This window comes from Ananas comosus, linkage group 11 (assembly GCF_001540865.1).
Source record: "Ananas comosus cultivar F153 linkage group 11, ASM154086v1, whole genome shotgun sequence".
Classification (NCBI taxonomy): Eukaryota; Viridiplantae; Streptophyta; class Magnoliopsida; order Poales; family Bromeliaceae; genus Ananas; species Ananas comosus.
Window position 1 is genome coordinate 10,301,645 of NC_033631.1, and position 24,446 is coordinate 10,326,090.

The 24,446-nt window shown below is 34.7% G+C and overlaps 1 protein-coding gene and 1 long non-coding RNA gene across 3 annotated transcripts; one reads left to right on the plus strand and one right to left on the minus strand.

Annotated features, from left to right (window-relative positions):
* Positions 7,482–15,487, minus strand: LOC109717444 (ABC transporter G family member 39-like). The gene is made up of 24 exons (XM_020243241.1): positions 15,153–15,487; positions 14,940–15,060; positions 14,762–14,850; positions 14,559–14,643; positions 14,250–14,409; positions 14,085–14,161; positions 13,714–13,764; positions 13,513–13,603; positions 13,119–13,420; positions 12,476–12,757; positions 12,055–12,371; positions 11,808–11,968; positions 11,335–11,438; positions 11,078–11,240; positions 10,866–10,988; positions 10,483–10,613; positions 10,066–10,398; positions 9,570–9,860; positions 9,381–9,464; positions 9,155–9,288; positions 8,844–9,071; positions 8,545–8,716; positions 8,188–8,442; positions 7,482–7,924 (listed from the first exon to the last, which is right to left on the minus strand). The coding sequence occupies exons 1-24, from the start codon at positions 15,485–15,487 to the stop codon at positions 7,664–7,666; spliced, it is 4,350 nt and encodes a 1,449-aa protein (XP_020098830.1). The 3' UTR covers positions 7,482–7,663.
* LOC109717445 lies at positions 10,269–15,558 on the plus strand. 2 transcript variants are annotated; one of them, XR_002218188.1, is made up of 5 exons: positions 10,269–10,400; positions 12,583–12,703; positions 13,128–13,475; positions 14,283–14,388; positions 14,530–15,558. It is a non-coding gene; the product is annotated as an uncharacterized LOC109717445 (long non-coding RNA). The 2 variants fall into 2 exon arrangements; XR_002218189.1 differs by lacking the exon at positions 12,583–12,703 and having other exon boundaries at positions 10,304–10,400.

Sequence of the window (24,446 nt, forward strand, 5' to 3'; positions counted from 1 at the left end):
TACTTAGAGAATAAATGTAATGATGCAGTAAAAAAAATCTCTTTTTCTTTTTCAGAAAATCTGCTTCTTGGAGATGATTTTGTTCATTATTTTTTTATATATATTTTTCTTTGAGAGTTTAATGTTTTATGAGTGTGATGAAATTTGCTGTACAATAAATCTGAGGATCTCATTTTATATCTTTACCTTGATTTTTTAAGTTGTTTACGTTCAGAGACAGCTTCAAAAATCTTTTTCTTATCATTTCAGTATGGGTTTGGAGGCCATTTATATATAGAATATATAAATGATTGATGTATCATTTCAAGGTGGGATACAAAAATGAGCCAATTAGATATTTGGAGTTCAATAATGAAAATTTTGATGTATCAGATGAGAATAAAAATAGATTGGGTTTTCATGGCCAGTTGTTGGGTAATTTCCATTGAGAGGAATAAAAGAATGTTCAGTGGAGAGGCATTGTCATGACAACAGACTCTCCCTTGGAAAAATGTCTAGAATACATATATTATATTAATGTCGTGCCTCCCGCCAATAAGATTATTGCGTTCGGATCCATCCATCCATCATAATTATTAAAAAAATAATTTTATTATATTTTTCTATTAAAAGAGAGATGTGGTTAGTTTGTTACTAATGATATAGTGCAAGTGTGACACGTTAAATTTTCTCTTCTAGTGAAACGTTTTTAATTCGCAAGTGGTATTAGGATTAGCATATTTAATTCCTACATGCTGCACATGCAAGTGTTGAAAAGGTTGGCTGAAATATATCCAACTTCCTGTTTTGTAATAATAAGATTAAGAGATTAATAAATTGAGCTCAATAAATTAAGTGAAACTTCGGTCCATAAAAAATCTAATGACAAGAGGCTCAACAATAAATCTAACATCTAAGTGAGTCGAGTTAAATCTTACCTTGTGATCTTTGTGGTTAAACCTTTTAAGTACGGTAAAAACGTCTTTTCTATTAAAACATATTTTTGAAATAGTTAATTTGCATCTACAATCCACAATTATTGCCCCCACATCATCGTGTGGGGACTAAGACCCCCGGACATTTGCCTCAGATCGAATATCTTGTCACCTTTTGCTAAGATGGAAGTGTACTGCACCAGCGTTTCCTGTCTCTATGGTCCATTAGTATAAACATCTAATTAAGGGAACAATTGTTACCCCCGGAGCCACAACCCATGACTAATCAAGTTCGCGGATTTCGACATTGTGCCTACTAACGTAATGTCGCATTCCATGCTGTACGCAAACTAACGACCTCAAGAGAGAGAGGTTCTCTGCTGTGTTCCACTAAAACTCGAATCTCTCGTGCGCACACACCTAACAATAAGGAAGAGGTTCAGTAATAGACCTAATGTTCAGACAAGTTGAATTAAATCGTAATCCGTTAAGTAATTATTGTCCCACATCATCCCGTGGGGACTTAAACCAGCTCAGGACATTTGCCTCAGATCGAATATCTTGTCACCTGATGCTAAGGTGGACGTGTAGTGCACCAATCCTTCTGAAATGCTAACCTTTCCAATCTTTATCATCCATTCTTATGAACATCTAATTAACGGCACGATTGTTACCCCCGGAACCATAACCCATGACTGATCAAGTTCGAGGATTTCGACATTGTGCCTACTAACGTAACGTCACATTCCATTCTATACGCAAACTTTATAACGCGACCTCACGAGAGAGGAAGAGAGAGAGAGGTTCCTTGCGGAGTTCCACTAATAAAACTCCAAACGTCTCGTGCGGACACACCTGCTATCGAATGAAACAAATAGGGAGGATCTGAACATTGATCGCTCTCTCTCTCTCTCTCTCTCTTTTAATTGTACGCTTTCCATTTTTATGGCACGCGCGAAACATTCATTATACTCACCTTGAAAAGGTTAGATCAAATTCGTTTGGTACATTATACGCTGTGCGCAAAGCCCCAAACCAAAAGATTAAAAGGAAAATCAGCAATTAAATGGAATATCAATTCGTGAAGTTTTGGCACGAAAAGTCGTAGGACAGGCTGGTTCGGAGGCATTATGAGCTTTGTCGTGTTGCATCACAATTATTTATTTATTTATTTATTTTCGTATAGTATCTATTAACGTGACTGGGCCACGCGGTTAGTGTACTCCATAAACGAGCCAACGGATAACAGCTCAGCGTGTCGGCTCGGGCTCGGACGTAGCCTCGGCGGAACCCAAACCGTGTGAAGTCGCTTTTGCCCCTCGCGCGCCGCCCAATCGCACACAATTGCCGCGCGCGCGCGCGTCTCCGTGGATTCAGTGAAAATTAAAATTTGATAAACTTTATACAGTTTTTCTTTTTTTAAAATATCTAATAACAAATATATTATCATAAAATTTAACTTTTTATATATATTTTTTACTAGCATTTTTTATATATGTTATTTTTCGATACCGTTACTTCTATTCAACGATTGAGATTTAATTATTTTAAAAAATTGTGGCCTATAATAACAACTCATGTTGAGAGAGATATCGGTTATGAGGTATCCCGATAAGTGATATTTTTATATTTTAATGCATGAGTAATTAAGTAATTTTTTTCTATAATATTATCAAAATCTTTCTTCTCTATTTATTTTTCTCTACCTTTCTTCTCAATCTACAGATATTTCGTCAATTCATATAAGAAAAGTGACAACACGACCTCAAAAGATAATTTTTCTTTTCTCTTTATTTAAAATTATATTTAAAATATTTATTAGCTTTAACAGTTAAAATACCATTCTATTTAAAATGTTTATTATTTTTAATGGTTCTAAATTGTTCTTAATCTTATTCAGTTCAATATATTGAACTCAGACGCTTGATAGACTAGGTTAAGTTCTGATTAGTCGAATCAATTAGCTCAATCTAATTTTTAAATTATTGATACTAATTTAATTAAAATGATTAATAAAAGTTAGGAAGCTAATTGTAAACCAAAAGATAAGAAACTAAAATTTAAAAAATCAACTAAAAGCTGAAAAATTTTAAAGGTCGATCAGAGTCAAAATCAATTTAATAAATTAAATTAATTAGATTGATCAAATCGATAAATATACAAATTAATAGTCTAAATATGTTCCATATAAATTTGTTTAATTTATCTACATTTTTAATTTTGTTTACTCTAGTAAAACTCTATGATGGAGATTTATTATAACCTTAAAATTTCAATTATACAGTCTAAATTTATTTATTGATAAGTTTAAATTGTACTATACTATTTAGATTTATTAGAGGTTTTTGTATACTTTTTAAGTTCTAATCTTCAAATTTATTTTATTTTCATCTTATATTTTAAATTATGATGCATGATCTCATTATTCTAAAAATTCAATTTTTACTACTAAAGTTGGAATTAATTTTGCCTATACAATTCTATTCTACCAATAAATTTAAATTATACCCGCTTTTTCTAATCAATTATCCACATTAAAATTTTCTAAATAGTGATAAAAACTTAATATCTAGATTAGAAAAGTTTCAAAAAAATTTTAAACATATTAAATATGTTGAATTTAAATATTTACCCCTATTCCATTTTTTTCAATTAGGAATACAAAATTAACATCTAAACAAGAGGAATTCAAAATTTTGTTAAACATATTAAATATGTTGAATTTAAATATTTACCCACATTATAATTTTTTTTAAATAGTGATGCAAATTAATGTATAAAGTAGAACGATTCTATTTTTTTTTTTAACATATTAAATACATTGAATTTTTTTTAACTACATTCAAAATTTTTAAATAAGTGATACAAAATTAATATCTAAACCAGATAAATTTATAATTCTTAAATATATTAAATATCTTGAATTTAAATATTTATCAGCATTAAATTTTCTTTTAAAAAATAATACAAAATTTCCCCTACTTGTAACAGTGTAAGGATAGGTCCTCCATCCATAAAATGAGATCGATTTTTTCTATCCTAAGTTAATATTTTTAAATTTTTAAATTTTAATATTTAATATTTAAATTCAATATATTTAGAAATAGTACTATTTCTAGAATTTTTATAATTTAAATTAATGCCTAATTTGAGAAACTTTTAAATTTTTAAAATAAATGTCTATATTAATACCTAAATTTGGGATATCAATCAATTTCTAAAATTAGTGCAAAATTAATGTCCAAATTTAGAATATCAATTAAAAATTTTATTTAAATATTTTATTGTTTAATTATAAAAATAATCTCGAATGAAGTAACACTTTTACCTGCTATATACTAAAATTACATATTTACCGTCCATTGATCAATGGCTAATTTTTTTTTTTTATTTTTTTTATAAAATAAAGTGCCTAATCATTTATAAAAGTTCAGTGATATTCATAATTATCGCTCTGATTTATTATTATTATTATTTTTTAAAAAATAAGTAAAATAATATTTTTTCCGTCACCAATATATTCCTTCAAAAATTCCAATTACTAAAATTATACAGAAATTTTCTTCTAAAAATTTCCAACGATTATTTTCTTTCTTTCTATCATGACAAATAATATAAGAGAAATAAAAAGAATAATATAACTCATTCACTAATCAGAATTACGTAATTATTTAGGGTAAACTATATTTTTCTAACGGATGCTAACAGTAGAGTTATAGTTGAAAACATTAGGACTTTTATAAAAATAAAAAAAATTAAAAGAAATATATCTACTATCTGATATGTTTATAGAGAGCTATATGTAATTAACATTTTTTTTTTTTTTTAGAAAGATTTTTCCAACACATTGCTCTGTGGTTTTGAAGCCACTGGGAGACCACAGAGGAGACCATAGCAGGTCCTGGGCATTCCCGTGCAAGTGCGTTGGTGATAAGTCGCTCACAGCTGGAACTGGGCTCCCCAGTTTCCACTTCCTACTTTTCGTTCAAACCGAAGTGAGGGTACGCATCTGTTTGAACATTCCTATGCTCTTCGGTTAATCATAAGCGCCCCTTTGTTTGCACTTAAAATAATTTTTAGGTTGAAAATATATTTTTTTAATTTTTTTAAAAAGTATAGCGTGTTATCTACTTAATTCGATAGAAAGATAAATTTTGCTACATCAGTAAGGCAACTAGACCTCCGCGGGAACTAGAAAGAAATGCACCAAAGAAAAAAAGCTGGAAATATTTTTAAGTAGGATGCTTTTAGGCTTCTTTATTCACCCTCTTCTTGTAGGTTGAGTTCTATCTTCGCTTACCCTCCTCGTATCGAACTGCTCACTGCAACTCACTGTAAATTCAATACTTTATTCAGTGAGTATGCTTGTCTAGATTAATACACTAGCAAGCAAAAAAGGTTGGAAATATTTTTCAGTTGACCTAAAGTTCAGAAAAAATACTTTTTCACCACTATTTGTTTAATAAAGGTATTTTTTTTTTCACAAATTTTAATTTATTTTACAAGAATTTCTACACTATAACATAAAAAGGTGAAAAAATCAGCAAATTTTTTTTTTAAAAAAAATTCTATCTGTTTTTCTTCCAAAACTGACTTCAGCACTTTTAAGGTTAAGGCGAATAATAGTATTTCGGAAGGATAGAGTTACGGCCGAATTTGATTTACAGTAAATCAAATAATGGAAGCAAGTATTTATAAATAGACATCTAAATTTTAATTCGTGACAATTGAATTTCCTAAACATTATCAAATATTTTAATAGATCCCTCTTTTCGAGCATACAATAACTGTTTTGAGCGCATATGATACACATGATTTTGTACAACTTTAAAATACAAAGCGACCTGTTTTTTCTCCAATATTTAAATTTAAAATTAAGCATTATTATTGAAGAATAAAGTGAATCTATCTTCAATGTTTATTGTTATTTTTATACATTTGAATAGAAGATGTAGACTTGTGTTTTATGCTCTGCTTGAATACATATATCTTATTCGTATATATATTTTTTCAATTTACTAAAAAAGCATACAGTATTTAGTAGATCACATGATCAATTATATGAATTGGGAACCAAATTCAACATTCAAATTATTTTTTCAGACTAAAATAGATCATCCCGTAGGTGAAATATGCTATCCTATTAAATTATGAATACTAAGATTTTTGAAGGAGAATGAAATAAATGAAACGGGTAGCATGCTACTTATTTCTAAAACAAAAGACTTTTAAAGCAGTAAAAATTAAACTTCTAACTTTCAATTACATATGAACCAACTTGGATTCGAACTTGGGATCTCAACAATCAAGTACCAAACCCTTCGTCATTTGCACTAAGAACAATTGATGGTTTGCAATAACTCTTACTACTATTTATTTCACTGTTTGTAATATTTCAAAAACTCTTCATATTTTTTAGGATAAATTTTAAATACCATTCCTGTAGTTTCGTACTTTCTCACTTTAGTACCATACGGTATAAAGTGTATCAAGTTAGTTCTCTGTGGTTTTATTTTTATTCTTTCGTTAGCTTCTCTGTTAATATTTTGTTAAATTATACACAAAAAACTTCGGATATCCCACCTAGATTTATCAAATATTTACTTTAATACCCTTTAGTTTTAACTTTGTCACTAATTTAACGAAAAAAATATTAAAATAGATAATAAAAAAAATAAAAATGCAACCACATGACACTAAATTAGTACATTTTAAACCACATGATACTAATTGAAAAGTAGAAAACCACAACGGTGATATTTGAAGTTTTTTCTATTTTTAACTTAAAGATGTTTAAATTGCCTTTGGGCAATGAAGTTGAAAGGCCCTAAGAAATATCGGTGAAGTTAGCATATTATAGTAAGCATAGTTTAGGATATTTTATTATTTTTGTATTTAATACGAATAATTTTTTAATACAAATATATGAGTTCTTAACAACCACCCTGACCCTTTCCAATACAAGTGGCAAAAACTTAATGATTAGTATTCGAAATTCTAAATTCAAAATTTATTTGCTTCATACTTTTTATTAAATTTAATTTTTAAAAAATAAACTAAGCAGATTACATGGTTTTTTTTTTTTTTTTTTTTTTTTTTTTTTTAAAGAGTGTTAGGGGGAATAGTGATTTATGGGTCCATAGTCTATACAGGGATAGAAGGGCCCGCTAGACTGCTAACGCAATGGGCTCGTGTGTCCAGCAAAGGCCCCGAAGCCACAAAAAAGCGCCTCGTTTATTAGCGCTTACATTTCCACTCCTTTGCCCATGTTTATCCTCCACCTGTTTGATAAAATTCCCCACTCACCCTCGAGTTGTTTTTTTAACTCACTTTTTTTTTTTTTTTTTTTATTNTTATCCTAAGTACTTAATATTCTACCGGCTACCGCTAGAGCGTAACAACAACCAAAGTTGCCATCAAACGATGCATGGAGGTAATTTTCCACAGCTATTGCATTCTCCATTTGGGCCTCTTTATCATTTCTCATTTTTCCTACGGCTCACAAACAATTTCATCTTCTTTTTATCTAGAATTTGTTATTACTGTATCGCAATCTAATGCAAGTAATTTGTGCAAAACTTAGACAACTTTTATTGCTTGTACATATTGAACACAATTAATTACAACCGCCAACTTTGAATAAACAAGTACAACAAGAACAAAGAACAATCCTACATTCCTACTTTAGTATGCTTACGTATCAAACACACAATGTAGTTTGATTTTAGCAACTTTTGATACATGCTTCTCTATCTTCTCTGGAAGTTGAACACCCTAATTGAGAAGGCAAAGACGAAGGCAAAGAGCACGGTGAAGCCGACGACGGCGACGGCTACTACGCCCAAGAAGTCGTGCCTGAAGCCGAAGAAGCTCTCGAGGAACTGCTGCACAGTGAGACCATTGTCGTCCATGATATTGGTGTAGTCTCCGAACTGCGAGGCGACGAGCCCGTACAACGTCCATGCGACCGGGCACGCCCAGTAGTACCATCTCCACCATATAGGAATTCTCTGTGATCAAGGCCACAAGCATCTTTAGCAATCCATGTTTCACTAGGAAAGGTGAATTACATCACTGCTAGGCGAACTTGTCGTGAATGTTCACGTAGGTCGCCAAACTTTGATGTCTTGCAATTAATGCATGACATGAACTTTTTATTTCAAGATTGAAATTCATTGCGTAAATTGTCCAAAGTGAGATGGGCGACTAATGGTGTGATTTTTCCTATTAGGAAGTGTGTTCACTTTAATGAGATGTGAGGTCAAGGACTTACGGGTCGAGGGATGAGGAAGCCGGCGAAGATGTTCCAAATTGCGTAGAATGCGGTGGAGAGAATAGCACCAATGTCGCCATTCGGTGTCATGGCCACGGCCATCATCCCGTAGAAGGTGAAGTACAAAAATGTGAAGAACATGAAGAACAAGTACCAGAAGAATTTCGCTGGTGTCCAGTCGAAACCAATGCAGCTATATACAATGGCACCATATATGACAGCTTGGAGGAAAATGTGGGGAACCTCAATCATGACCTGTAGGTGAAGAATTGTAAGGTGAAGAGGAATTGACATTAGGATTAGTGCATTCGAAACATTTTGATGATAGTTAGGGTGGAAATTTCTATAAAGGCGTGCCTGTGCGAATGCGTAAGGCAGAGCGGAGTACATTCCCGCGGCCTTCTCTCTGTAGAAGACTGTTCTTTCGACATCTACAATTGGCTGCACGGTCATGCCATTCTGGATGCCGATGAATATAACAGCAGCGTACATCGAGCCCAGGGAATTGAACAGATCCTGTTGTGTACTCCTGAAATGTTTGAATATACATAAGGTTTCAGTTTCCATCAATATTTAAATTTTGCGACGAAAAAGGAAGATGATTCTTATGAGTGATATAAGAAAAATATTTCTCGTATGGAGCACAAAATGCTTACACTTTCTTGCCAAGTTTCCAAAAGATTGTCCCGAATATCAGGGCAATGACAGCGGTGAAAAATATTCTTGTCGCGGTATACGATGGATTACGCCAATAAGATTTATGTTGCTTCCATAAACAAGCCGTGCATTGTTGGAAGAAGGATTGTGAGTACTTAGTGGGGAAGAAAAGAACGCTTGAACCAGGGGGAGGAGCACTAAGCTCATGAATTAAAGCTTTGTTTCGCCTGTAACAAGTGATACCGGTGAGTAAATAGGATATGTTGGAGCTAAATGTGAGAGCGAGATCGACTCTGATTGACTCTTTTACCTGTATAGATCAGAGTTTTTGTATATGTCGGTGAAGCTAACCCCCAAAATATCCTCTTGTCCAATAGTTGTAACCTCCAGCATCCATGTTGCTGGGTTGTAACCGTCTTTTATCTTTTTAACCCCCGGAATACTCTAAATAGTACAAGATAGCAGTATATTCAGTTTGTCTCCTCATATAGCAATACATGCAAACAATTCAAATGTCATGTCTGGGATAGGCTTACCTCGAAGTATTTAATCAAATGGCATGAATGCCGACCCAGTGGGCCGACATATATTTCTTCTCCTCCTCGTTTGAGAAGAAAGAGCTGAAAATTAGCCGAGGATGAGTATGCGATAGTCCAAGATTACGAAGTGAAATATCAACAAACAATGCGTATTGGCTTCATTAAATAGCATGTCAGTGATCTCACCTCATCAAAAGCTTCGAAGATATCGATGCTGGGTTGGTGAATGGTGCACACTACAGTTCTTCCGGTGTCCACTGTGTTCCGCACTGTCCTCATCACAATCGCTGCGGCCCTTGCATCTAATCCGGAGGTAGGCTCATCCATGAATATGATAGAAGGATTTGCTACAAGCTCAACTGCAATCGTCAGCCTCTTTCTTTGCTCTGTCGAAAGACCATTAACACCAGGCAATCCTACGAGAGCTCCTCTAATGGAGTTCAGCTCTACGAGTTCCATCACCTCTTCAATGAACATCTGCAGTAAATATCTTTTCAAGTCTTTTGGAATATAAATCGAATAAACAATATCCTTTGAAAGCTTAAAATTCTGTTTGAGGATAGCTATTGGAAGAAGCATCGACAAATTTTTCACTAAAATCTCCTCAACAGTTTTTATATTAAACCAAAGAAGTAGAGAATCTATTCTGGAAGCTGGGTCAAACAGGTGCTAATCCACAAACCTTTCTTGTCTTGGTATCAACTTCAGAAGGCAATCGAAGCCATGCCGAGTAAAGAAGTGATTCGTAGACCGTGACGTGTGGGGAATGAATGTCGTTCTGCTCACAGTAGCCGGATACTCGTGCAAATGTTTCCTGCTTCTTGGGATACCCAGAGATGAAAATATCACCTTCTATATAACCACCGGTCTTTCGCCCAGCCAAGACATCCATTAAAGTAGTCTTTCCAGCTCCACTAACACCCATCAGTGCTGTAAGAACACCGGGCCTGAAAGCTCCGCTCACCCCCTTCAGTAGCACCAGTCGATCTTCCACAACTCCATGGTTTTTCATCTCCTGTGAGTAACAAATTTAGAACTATTTCCGTATTTCCGTAATAGATGACTTTTGTTACATAGAAATTATAGATGTGAATAAAACCTGTGGCATGTCCACGGAGTATCTTATATTGTCGAAGGTGATTGAAAGCGGAGAAAATGGGAGCACCATTCCCTTCTGTCTTCTGTCTGAGATAGCTTCATCATGCGGAGAACTAATTCTTTTGCCTCTTTCTGCATAAATTTTAAAGAAACATCAGATAATATCGGGGTTTATGTTTGTAGTGCCTTTTGGCCTGGCTTCAGAATCAGTTTCTCTACTCTAGAAAGTACTAGCTTTAGAACCAGACGTTTGGTGAACAAAAGTCTTTGCAGTTTCTGCTTATTTTAACAGCTCTATGAAAATAACAGTTTTCCATAAGCTCAGCCTGCCAAACTGGCCCATGGTATAATAATATATGAAGTTGTTGGGTTGTGGAGACTAGCCTTCGGTGGATGGCCTAGTAGAGTCAGTTCCTTGTAGCAATAGCTCAACATTCTCTCCTGTTCTATTGGCCTGTTTCTGCTTCAATGCTTCTTCAGATATAACAGCCTGACCCTTCCCAAGGGCTGCATGCATCCCATAGAAATTTTAGAATGTAGAATGAGATAAATTTTATAGAAAAAGGATATTTTTCATCAAAGGGATTGAAACTTACGTTCGAGCCACTTAAGAAACAGAATGAAAAGGATGTTGAACAACATGATGTATCCAAACAGAGCACCCACGCCGATCCAATACCAGTTCGGATCAAGAAAGATCCCGCGAGACTTGAGGATTTGAACACCGAGTGTGTCATTGCTGATAGCTGGATTGACAATCTGTATATGATGGAGCAAATGGTTAGAGACGGTCCATGATATATTGAGAAGTAATGTAAAAAAATAGTGCTTAGCTCATTTGTTTTCTTCTTACCTTTTGCCAACTGTGTCCAAAGAACTCATTCACTGCTACTGCATTCTGTGCATACATCAAGGGGGAAGCCCAATAACCCCAGATCCACCATTTCTTGATATTCTCTGTAGGAAAAATGTGCTCATCAGTTATTCACTGCAGTGCTCTAAAGATGAAAGGATGATAGGTAACTTGACACTGTTTGGCTCGTCTGGAGCTTCTAGAAATATGCTGTTTGAGAGAAGCAATTCTGAGAAGCACTAATCTCCTCTACAGCTTCTCTTTGCATCGAAGTAAAAGCTTCAAATTGAATATGCGACTTTTGGGCCCCAAGAGCCCATTTTAGCTTCTTGTCATAGGTAAGCTCCGTCTATTAGATAACCTAATGGCTTGTTTCTAGAAGCTCCTTCTTTATGGGGTAGGAAGTTGCTTCAAAAGGTAAGAAAAAACAGACACAAAATTGTCCTGTTAGATTTCTTGAACATTCGATTTACCTCGTGATATAACGAATCCACCGAGAACCAAAACAACAAGCTGAGAGAAGGACCCGAATGTATCTGCCACCACCATCTCCCTTCCAACTGAAGCAAGAAGCCGAAAAAGTCCAGAAGCCATTTGACTTACCAACACAAGCAGAAGATAATGCCTGAAGAACCTGTAATTCCAGCCAATTACGTAGTTAAAATAGACTGTTTACTTAATAGAATGCGAAAGCAATCAGGTAAGTTGTATTTATCTAACCTGTGGATATTTGGATCGAAGCCAATGACGTAATAAGTCATGACTAACCAAATCGCACATTCCGCAAACGATATTGGAATCTTGAGGATCCATGTGGGCAAAGCATAAGCCCAAGATGGATAAAATAGGAAGCCTCTTTGTTTGTAGAATACTGGCAGCTTAAAAATTGTCATAGCTAATTCGGCAAATCCGTTGAAGAGATGAGTCACAAGTCCCAGAAACAGTGCACCTAAGTAGATAATTCCATCTTCATGTGTTTCACGATGCATTGTAGTTCTCAAGAAGACCGTCATTGCAATGCATCCGAGAACTATAAGCTAACACCAAAAAAAAAAGAGATTAGAATGTATTTGAAGAAAAAGTAGATCTTTCTAATCCGTAAATTTTAAAGAGCGAAGGTTTAAGGTAGTTTGTGACTTACTTGGACAAGTTTAAATATATAGACAAATGAGTTTCTCTTCATTAAGAGCCATTCCCTAGCAATGCAAGCTTTGAGTAACTCCATTTTGCTTGTACCATATTTTGTAGTAGTCAGAGCAGCAGGATGGTTTCTTCTCCTGTCAAATGGGGTGCTGAGCTCGTCGCCTAGCTTGCTGCCAATATGGAACGACTGAAAAGCTTCAGCAAATTCGTTCACAGAAATATATCTGTATGGCTCATTCCTGTGTGCCCAGTACTGATGTTGATCCTTCCTAGATGTTACCTATGATTAAAGAGTGTTTGTAAAGATTTGAGTATTCGATTAAGTAAGCTTAATTAGTGCCTATTTGGCCTAGCTCCTGGAACTGCTTTACTGCACTAGAAAGCAGAAGCTTTCAGAAATCATATATATGACTAAAACAAATTTTGGAACTTGTATTACAAGCTAAAGGAACTTTTGAGCCCAAAAGCTAATGCTACGACTTGAACCTCCCACTTCTGCTGCAGCAAGAAGCTGTTGAGGTGATTATAATAGAAAAAGAGTTGCCAGCTCTACTTGAACAGCATATTGTAGAAGCAAAAGCTGAGCTAAACAAGTCCTTTGCTATGATTAGTACTATCTACTAACTATCACTACAACTTACTTCTTGCAGAAAATCTGCGACGCCTTTCCTTTCAGGACATCTGAAGCCCATCGATTCAAAAAACTCGAGCACGTTTTCTCGGGGACCTTGGTAGACAATTTGCCCATCTGAGAGGAGTATAATGTCGTCGAAGAGTTCGTAGGTCTCTGGAGCAGGCTGAAGCAAAGCAATCAGTGCCGTCCCTTCAAGGATGTGAACAGATTGTCTTATGGAATTGACAATTTGGAAAGTCGTGGAGCTGTCAAGCCCCGTGGAGATCTCATCCATGAAAAGAGCTTTAGCTGGTCCAACAAGCATCTCACCTGCACGAAATCCCAGCAGCGGTACACAGTTGGCTTATTTTTCTGAATAATCGAGGTAGTTACAATTATATGTGCTTTTTATGATTATCTACCGGTTGTAACACGTTTCTTTTGTCCTCCTGATATGCCCCTTATCATTGCATCTCCTACCAAAGTATCAGCACAGATGTCCAGACCTAATACCTGCCATAGAATGGTTTGAAATTTTCAATTTTTGTAAGCTTTAAATTTACACCAATTGTAGACCACCTTTTTTTTGTTTTTTTTTTTTCTTTTGCAGTTACTATTCTTACCTTCAAAATGTAATCTGTGACCACACTCTCCTGCCCTTCCACAGAGATTGCCTGTAACAGTTCATTTTTTTTGCAATTAAATAACTAATACATAGCATCTTATCCACAAGCTTTTACAAGTTTTGAGTTTCTTATTAATTAGCATGTAATGCAATTTGCAAATATGAATTGAAAAGTCGAGCTAAAGTTGGTCATGAGAAAGGCAAAACTACATTGCCAATGCTATGAAAACAACATAGGATTATTGATGGTCTAAAATCTTATCACGCAAAATCCGGAAGAAAATTATGTTGTATTTTGCAAGAATTTAAGCAATAAATTGGAAACCAATGGAAAATTATACTACTACTGAAGTTATGACTGATTCTAACCTTCATATAGAGATCAATATCAGGATCAGGCTTAATGTTTGCTTCCTTTTCCCGCCGTGATAGCTCTGTCAACATATCTGCAATGTAATTCATGAGTTACATATCAGTTGCAATCTCTATAGCTCTTTAATTACATTAGCCGAGGGTTTTGTGGCTTAAACCTACCATAACGGGTTCCGACTCCCTGACATCTTGCAGAGAAAGCCAAAGTTTCCCTCACAGTCATCTCTCCGATATGAAGATCGTGCTGACCAATATATGCGGAGGTTCTCTCTGGCACGAACTCGTCCATGTCGAAACCATTGTAAGTGACCCTTCCAGAAACCTGATAAATGTTTAAGAAAATTCATTGCTTTTTCAGTCCTCAAGAATCTAGTCGTGTATAAAATACTCTTCTTCAGTATTCAAACATCTTGGTATATTTCTCTCATTAACTTAATCTCAGCCACTCAATTTGTCAAAGTGAATGATTACCTGCAAGTTTGAGTCAAGCTTTCCAGCCAAAGCTAACAGCAGTGTCGTCTTTCCGGAACCTGGGGGGCCTAGAAGTAAAGTCATTCTGCGACATACACATCGAAAAACAGGAATAATTTCAGATTGTGGTGTCAGAGATTTCATCTGCAATCACTTTATCTACACACATCTTATGATTTGGTGAGAGCTCTTCATCTCCTTACCTGCTAGGCTTGATGATTCCGCTGATGTCGTTAAGAATCGATATTGGTCTCTTTCCGCTCGGAATTATATGAAGATAACTCAGAATTGCCTGCGACAATATATCGTGTTATGATCTTAGAAGCAGATTTATGACGTCTATTATTTTTACGTTGCGATGCGATCCGAAGCAATATCTACCATAATCTTATTGACGAAGAAGTTGAGAAACGTCGGAACTCCTCGATTCCCCACATAGGCTTCCGCATCGACATTCAAATCCTCAAACCGCACTTCGATCGTGGGGTTATCGATCCCAACACTAGAAGAGGAACAAGAAGAAAGTTAAGCCGACCAATGATTCGTTACTCAAAATGACAGAATTTGCCACAACATGAAGGCGACCTCACTCACCGGTCCATGCGGCTTCTGAGCTTCAGAAGGAACTTCTCGTTATCCTCTTCGGCAGTTCGAACCAGGCGCTCCAACAAGTTCTTCCGATCCTGCATGTCGAGGCCGTGAACGTCGACTTCGTGCGACTCGCCCTCCGCCCCCGCGAGTATGCCTTTTCTCATGCGATCGTAGGTCGGAAGCTTCTCGAGTGCGGCCCATTTTAGAGCCTCTTCGTCGTCCTCCTCACGGCCCGACCGCCCGAAGATCTGGCTGGCGGTGGACGAGCGGAAGGAGGAGCTGCTCATGGTCCGCCGTATACTCCCTCGCAAGCTCGCAATCCTGTAATTGCCCTCCATTGATCATGAACTAAGCTCTCTATACCGTTATTCCGCTTTATGCTCAATTCAGCAAACTAATTGCTTCTAAATCTTCTTCTTCTGCTCTTCTTCGCTTTGCGAAATGTTAGTGAATTCGGATAAGTATGGAAATGGAGGAAGTCGTCTAATTTATGGGGACTGGCCAGCCGCGACTTCGATTCTAAGTTACTTAATTTGCAGTCTTTGTTGCCTTGGTCTCCTCTTCGCTGGAAGACCTTTTCACATGGGGATTGGTCATCAGTTATAGTGTAAACTGCACGAATATTCCCTCTATTTTTCCTATATAGCAGCTCGGTCCCTATACTTTTCGCATAAAACCCTTCACTTCAGAAGGACCAAGATTATCTCGATTTGCTCGAAATAAGATTAAGAGATGGGTTTAAACTAAACTACGGTATGCATTAAGGCAGCGTTTGGTTCGGGGATAGGGATAGGAATAGGGATAGGTCCTTATCCCCCTTTATACCCAAACGCTAATTTTTTACTCGAGAATAGTAGTTCTTGGTTATCCCCACCAACACCTTCATTTTCTATATAAAACTACCTAATATTTTTTCTTATCCCCGGAAACAATCCAATTTTCATCCAAATGCTATTTTTCTTATCCCTATATTTGTACCTATCCCTGTAATAGCTACTTCTTACTTATACCCGAATCAAACAGTACCTAAAAGAGGAGATACAGAGGGACCAAATTGTAATAGTGAGATAGTATAGAGACTATCTATATATATCCATACGTTATTCTTTGACTAAGGTGGCGTCTATATTTTGACCTTTGTTAGTTTGAATATGAGGAAAACGACGGCGAGTAATTAGTGATAGAGTCGGTTTGCGGAGGTGGAAGTCGACGCATGCACCTGGCGCACCATATCATCCACGCACTAATCTCGCAGCATTATATCTTATTTTAAATCTCCATTATTTAATTTTTTTTTTTTGTACATGAGAAGGAAAAAACTTGATTTTAAGGCCTCGCTGCTGATTTTCTACTTTTTAAAACACTAATTTTATATAAATTGATATATCAGTGAAAATATTTTTCTTATTATTATTGTCGTAATTAGTTAGTCAGTAATACATTCCAACGTGAAGAATGATAAGTAATTTGAAAAAATTTGAATTTTAATTTTTGGCTACTAAAAAAGTATTTTTAATGCAAGAATTATAAACAATTCATAATTTCTCTCGGTATTATTTTATGTAAAAATTTTATTTGTAAAGAAATGGCAATAAAATCAATGGAGGTCTAAACAGTAAACATTGGATGAAATTATGAGGTGGGGGTGACGTAATGAACCGGGTGTAGGAATAAGCCTTTAACGGCGAAGTCAATGGTTGGCCCTTTTTTTTGGTTTTCAACTTTTTGTGACTGCATTTATTTGACCGGGTGGCGAACGCGGAAGTCCAAAGAGCCGCCTACTACTTGGAGGCTATTAAATGGAGTTCGTTATCGTGCATGTCGTGCATCCAATGCTTGCGCTTTCTTTTTGTGAGGACTTTTGCACGTTAGTCCGTACAAAATTTGTACCTTTGCTTTGGGTCCCTGTACGTAAATCTTATAGCCAGTGAACTTTTTTTTCCCTCCGCTGGGAAACTCGGGATCTAATCTTACTTCTCGACCATAAAGTAAAATAAATCTAAACGGACATTCCAAGTTTGGCAGGTAAATCTATGGTGAAAAATAATTTAATTATCATATAATTTTTTACTGTTTTATTAAAAATTGAGTTGGTATATTTTAATATTTTTTGGATAACTATCTCCCATTCTTTGTAGTTAATTCATAAATAAAATACAAATTATTCGTGAACTATGAAAAAAAATCAAATAAATAGACCTGTCTACAGACTTTTTCAAAAGAAGTCAGAATAAAACTTTTTTTTTTTTTATAACTGATTACAGCATTTGGGATTAAAACACCTGTGCCGAATTATTTGTCGAAAATTTCGGTGCTGAGTGGCCACAAAAAGATGATTTTTTTGGACCGACGCTATATATGTGACCACTTGCCCTGCAGATCGGGGAATCTCCACCCGAGCGGTCGAGGCACCTTCCCTCTTCGATTTTTTCTTTTTTGAGTAAAACACGGAAACGAAATTGCAGGGACCCTTTCTCTTTTCTTTTTTTTTTGTTTTTTTGTTTTTTGAGAGATAGATAGCACACTACCCGTTTCGTTTATTTTATTTAGAAATAAACTTAGCTGGAAATGTGAATCAACTAGGATTCGAACCTAGGTCTCGAGCACCAACCACCAAGCCCTTTGCCATTTGCTCTATGGACGGTTGGTCCCTTTCTCTTTTTATATAGATATAAAATAAAGTTATTAAGTTTTCCAAAGCATAAAAAGTGTAGTATTTTTGACTTTTTGGTCTGTACGTTAATTTCTTTAATTATTTATAATTTTTAAATTAATATTATTTTTCTGTGGGAACGACTCAATTCTAAGAGAATCACTCAACTCTAGAAAGAATTACTATCATCCCAACTATATAATTCTAAATACTAAAAAGTCGGAAGGACAAACACTCTTATGCTTCCGAAAGTATAATAGCATTACACTATATATATATATATATATATATATATATATATAGAGAGAGAGAGAGAGAGAGAGAGAGAGAGAGAGAGTAAATTTTATGTACTATTAGGAGCACAGAATAAATATAGAATTGGACTGGAATATTATTAATAATATTTGGGCTTATTTGCTATCAAGTTTTTAACCATTGAATGAAAAAATATAGGATTAAGATGATAGTAGTACTCTAGAGTTTAATAGTAGTTTTTTTAAGGGTTAAGTGAGTGTTGGTTGAATAGTATGATTTACAGGATAAAATTGATTAAAGTGTATATCTGACGGTTAAAAAATCCATAGCAAAAGAGTCCGAATATTATTAATAATATTCCAGCTCAACTATATATAGAGAGAGAGAGAGAGTTGGGGTAGAATACTATTGATAGCAAAAGGTCTTATTTGCTATCAAGTTTTTAGCCTTTGAATCAATTGTTTTTATCATTTCTAACCATTGGATTAAATATTATAACCTAGTGGGACCACTCAACCCTAAGGGATTAATATTATCCTAACCCTATAATTTTTCATTCAAGAGTTAAAAACTTGATAGTAATTTTTTTTTTTTATTATCAATAGTATTCCAGCCTAGCTCTCTCTCTCTCTCTCTATATATATATAGAATTAGGCTAGAAAACTATTAATAGCACCAAGTTATTGGTGCTATTAAGTTTTCGGCCCTTGGATGAAAGAATGTACTGTTAGGATAATAGTGGTATCCTAGGGTTGAGCGGGTGGTTGGTTGAATAGCATGATCTAGCGGGTGAATATGGTCAACGGGGTTGATCCAACGGAAGAAAACTTGATAGCACCAAGTTCTTAATGCTATTGATATTATTGTACCCGAACTATATATATATATCTAGAGAGAGAGAGAGAGAGAGGGCTAGGTTGGTATACTATCGGTAGCACGGAGGCCTCCGTACTATCGGGTTATTTTTAATGATCGATATAGCTTACAAATTAATGATCGACTCCATTATACTTGATCTGTACCCTCAGAGGAGGCGGAAAAAAAAAAAGAAAAAAGAAGAGTTGTTCTCTCTCGTGAACCCGGAGAGTTTTCACTCAACCATGACTCACTATGCAGTATGCAATAGCAAAAACGAATTATTGTGTGCACGAGTGCATCCTACAATCATACACGGCATATCTATTAGCCTTTTATTCTAAATATGACTTGCATATCATTATTTCTTATTTAAACTATTTGTAAACTATTCTCTATCAGATTAAATTTTTTGATCAATAATATATTATTAGAGCACGTATCTGATTCGTCATTCAATGGCATAGATTCTCACTTTCTATTTCTTCTATTATCATTGAATATGATCAGATTCAAATCAATTTTTTGAATAACAGTAAAAGTCAAAATTAATGTCATAAGTTATTGGTTTTATTAATAAGATACGGCGGGTAAATGAATGATGTATAAATAAATTAAAGGATGCTCTGGGTTCACGCAATAATTGGTTTTATTAATAAGATACGGCGGGTAAATGAATGATGTATAAATAAATTAAAGGATGCTCTGGGTTCACGCAATAATTTCACTACTAGCAAAGGGTAGGGATTTGTCGACCACTTGTATGTGAGTGGGGCATGGTTTGGTTCGTTGTATGGATTTTTTTGCTGCCGCGTTGCGGATTCAATTCTTAAATATATTATATTGCAATTTGCAGCCGTATATTAAATACTTTTATAATATATATATATATATATATATATATATATATATATATATTAAGCTGGCATGCTTCTGGAAACACGGAGCCTTCCATGCTTCCAAGTCGTCTTCGATGTTGAGACTTTCGAATCGATGACACTACAACAGAATTAGGTTATAGGGACACATGTTTGGGACACTTTTATGTAAGTGTCCCATTTATACCAAAACTTTTAAAAAAAATCTACTAATGTCTAAATATAAAGTCTAATCCAACAAAAAATAAAAAGTTACTCTACTCAACCTACCCCACCCAGCCCATTCGGCCCAATTACAAACAAAAAAGAAAAAGAAAAGAAAAATCGATTACCATTTTCCCTTCTCCCCTCACTCAATCGACTGAAATCCTAGACGAAGGTCCCTTCCTCTCGTCCTCCTCCACCACCGCAGCCAACGAGGTAGAGTTTCGGCGGTTGCTAAATTCTTAAATAAATGTTGGTAAATTAGCAGCACTTTTTTATGTTATAGCGACACTCTTTAATTATCACTATATATCTAGCGACCCCACATATAGCAACACTTTTTAAAAGTATTGGTAATTTAGCCAGCAGCACTTTTTTTGACCAGTACCGATATTTAAAAGTGTCGCTATAGACCATTTTTGTTGTAGTGTGATTGGCTCCGTTAAACTTGATCTAGAGTATTTGAAGCATCTAGAAAATAAACTTTATAATTTTTCGATATCATTTGCCTAGTGATCGAAGGGGCTCAAAATCAATAATTTTAATGACCATGCATGGTGAGCCGTTTCCAAGTTTAACGGTATAGAAATATCAAAATCACGTGAAATTTTAATAGAAAATTCTTTATACTATATAAAACAAGATCAATATTTTTTATCTAAAATTTTAATGTCATATCATCATGTTTTGTAAGATTTTTATTTTTAGCCGTTGATTTTGAGCCACTTCGATTACTAGGCAAATGATATCAAAAAATCACAAAAATTATTTTCTAGATACTTAAAATACTCTAAATCAAGTCTAATGGAGCTGATCATCAATTCGAAAGTCCCAACATCGAAAACGACTTGAAAGCACGGAGCGCTCTATACTTTCAGAAGCATACCATACGCACTCTATATATTTATATATAGAGAGTCCGGTTGGGATACTGTTGATAGTACCAATAATTTGATGCTATTAAGTTTTCTATCGTTAGATTTAACATTATTTTTACCTGTTAGATTATACTATTCAACCAACCACTCACTCAACCCTTCTCTATATATATATATATATATATATATATATATATATATATATATATATATATATATATATATATATATATATAACAAGCTCCGTTGCCACCTATTTGTTTTCGATGTTGAAAACTTCAAGTCGATGATCGGAACCGTTGAACTTGATCTATACTACTTAAAATATTCACAAACTAAATTTCAAATCTTTTTGACATTATTGGCCTAATGACTAAAAAGTTTTAAAATTTGTAATTTTAACGGTTGATATAAGATATTTTATCGTTTAATGGCGTAAAGATATCCAAATCAATTAAATTTTGGTTAGAAATTTTTTTTTAACTATTTAGAACAATATCTATACTCTTGATCTTGATTACAAGACTCCGATCATTATTTTTTTAAGAATATTTATTTTCAACCTTTATTTTTGTGTACACTTGGTAGACAAGTGAACAATATCAAGAAATATATAAAATTTGGTTTCTAAATGCTTCATGTGGTATAGATTATGTTCAACAGTACCAATCGTCGATTTGGAGGCTCCATCATCAAAACAAATGAGTGACAACGGAGCTGTGACACCCCAATAGTCCCACATCGGACGGGAATGGGGTTGTCATTGGATTTATAAGAGACTTAGACACTAGTAATAATAACTGGGCTTAAGTATTTTGGGCTGTTGGCTGGGCCCAACGAGTTATTATTGCTAGTGGGCTGGGTCATTACATTTGGTATCAGCGCCGGTTCACCAGCTAGACATGTGTGGCGAGTCTCGGCTGAGCCAGGGTCTGGATGACGGGCTAGCGAGACGAGTCTCACATCGCCTGGTGGTGATCTTGGGCTGTGTGTGTGATTGGACTAACGAGGACGTCAGGGCCTTAACGGGGGGAGTCTGTGACACTCCAATAGTCCCATATCGGATGGGAATGGGGTTGTCATTGGATTTATAAGAGACTTAGACACTAGTAATAATAACTGGGCTTAAGCATTTTGGGCTGTTGGCTGGGCCCAACGAGTTATTATTGCTAGTAGGCTGGGTCGTTACAAGAGCTTGTTTGCTATTGATAGCATTCCAGCTCAACTCTCTCTCTATATATATAGTCAGGCTCCTATATTATCTATAAAATCAATACTTGAAGTTTTTATAAGGCTTAGTTTGGTATTGAGGCTTATCAAATGTTATTAGATAAAATTGAGTTGAGGAAAAAGCATATAGGGATATGCTTCTGCGTTCTCCGGTGGGATCGCAGAAAATATATCGTAACCGACTCATCGCGATATACAGAACGCAATATTACGTACAGAAACAAACAGGGTATTTTTTCAACGTACTTTCTCATCGCACGTAACACAATCTCCCCGCAATACCAAACAAAGCCTAAATAAATTTTATATTTTTTCGGCATAGTTTACTTTATGATCAACTCATTTCAAAATTATCAATTTTCAATAGCTAGCATGACGAATTTGTAGTTTAACAATATAGAAGAATCTAAATTTATTCAAATTTTGATAAAAAAATACTTTAAACTATTTAAATCAAGATCAACATCCTTGATTTTAAATTTAAAAGTTCTATCCTCAAATTTTAAAGATTGTTCAATTTCAACCGTTCATTTTAACATAATTTACTTACTAAATAAATCATATTGAAAAAAATTAAAATTTTATTTCTAAGAACTCTGTATACCCTAAGACATATTCAACAATATGGATCATTAATTTGAACATCACTATAGGTAGTATGATATAGCCTAATTCTATATAATATATAATAGCACACAAGTCCTATTTTTTATATATATATATAATTGAGCTAGAATACTTTTAGAAGCGCCAACCCCTTGGTGCTTCTAGATTTCTAGCCCTTGATCTACTTCTTGATTATTTAAACTCTATTCCACCTACCTCCACCTACCACCACCTACCACTATCATCCCAAACTTACATCTCTCCATCAGATGACTAAAAACTCAAAAGCACAGCCCTCTTGGTGTTTTTGAGAGTATTCTAGCTCAACTCTCTCTCTCTCTCTCTCTCTCTCTCTCTATATATATATATATATATATATATAGTGTAGAGATACTGTACTATCGAAAGTATAGAGGATTTTAAACTTTCGATTTTTTGACCTTTGGATTAAAAATTGTGCGGTTGGGATGATTGCGGTTCCCCCCTAGAGTTGAGTAGTACTCCTAAGGTTGAGTGGTCCCACAGAGTAATAGTATTAATCCAAAGATTAGAAATGATCTAAGGGATTGATTTAAAGGCCAAAAAGTCGAAAGCATCAGATCCTCTATGCTTCCGATAGTATAGTAGCTCTACTCTCTCTTTCTCTCTCTCTCTCTCTCTCTATATATATATATATATATATGAGTCCGATTTATTATCAATTTATTTTTTATGATATCGACGATCGACATTATTAAATATAATTTAAACCATTTAAATTATCTCAAAATTAAATTTTATGTTTTTTTGATTTTATTCTTTTATCTATCGAGTTGATATAAAATGAATGGCCTAAAATAAATATCAAATTTTGTATTCAAGATTTAGAGCTTAGATCTTGTTTTAAATAATTTAAAGAATTCTTTTAAAAACATTCAGCTGACTTGGACTCTTTTCTACCATTAAACGATTAAACACATTGCACCGACGATAAATTTTCTAACGAATTGTTCGTTTGGTTAGTGATATCGAAAAAAATATAAAATTGGGTTTTTTATAGTTTGAATGGTTTAGATTATGTTCAACGGAGCTAAGCGTCAATTTGAAAGCTTTATGATTGAAAACAAATCAGTAGTAAATCGAGGTGTTTACTATCAATATTAGCTAGCAAAACTCTATATTAGGCGTGGAATGTCGGTGTGGCATGGACAACATTCAGCTCGGTCGAAATGGGCCCGGGGTTGAAATGACCCGGGCCAGGCCGGATCGTTTTAATTTATTAGTTTTATTTAAAACTATCAAAAAAATTAAAAAATTAAAAAATTAAAATACTATTTTTAAAATAAAATATTAGTGCAAATTTTCAAAATTTAAAAATATTTAAAATATTTAATATTTTAAAATTAAAAAATTTAAAAAATTAAATATTTTTAGTGGGACAAAAATGCCCTCTACAACAATCAAAATTTTGACTTTTGGAGATGCTACCCAACTAACTCCCAAGGGTCAGGCCCTTGGGCCTGGCTCCCAACTCCCAATGCTTTGGGAGTTGGGTTCAGCTTCTTCGTGGGCCCCTAATATTAGGGCCCACAGATCGACCCAACGAACCAGACCTTGCCTGACCAGACCAGATAAAAGCTGGGTTCAGCCTCTCCGGCTCATCTCCTATCTTCGTTGCTACGTCGAACTTCAAAGAGGTACTTAGATCAACTCAAGGTTTTCAATTTCTCGTCCTTTCCATTTTTTTGTTTGTTCGTTT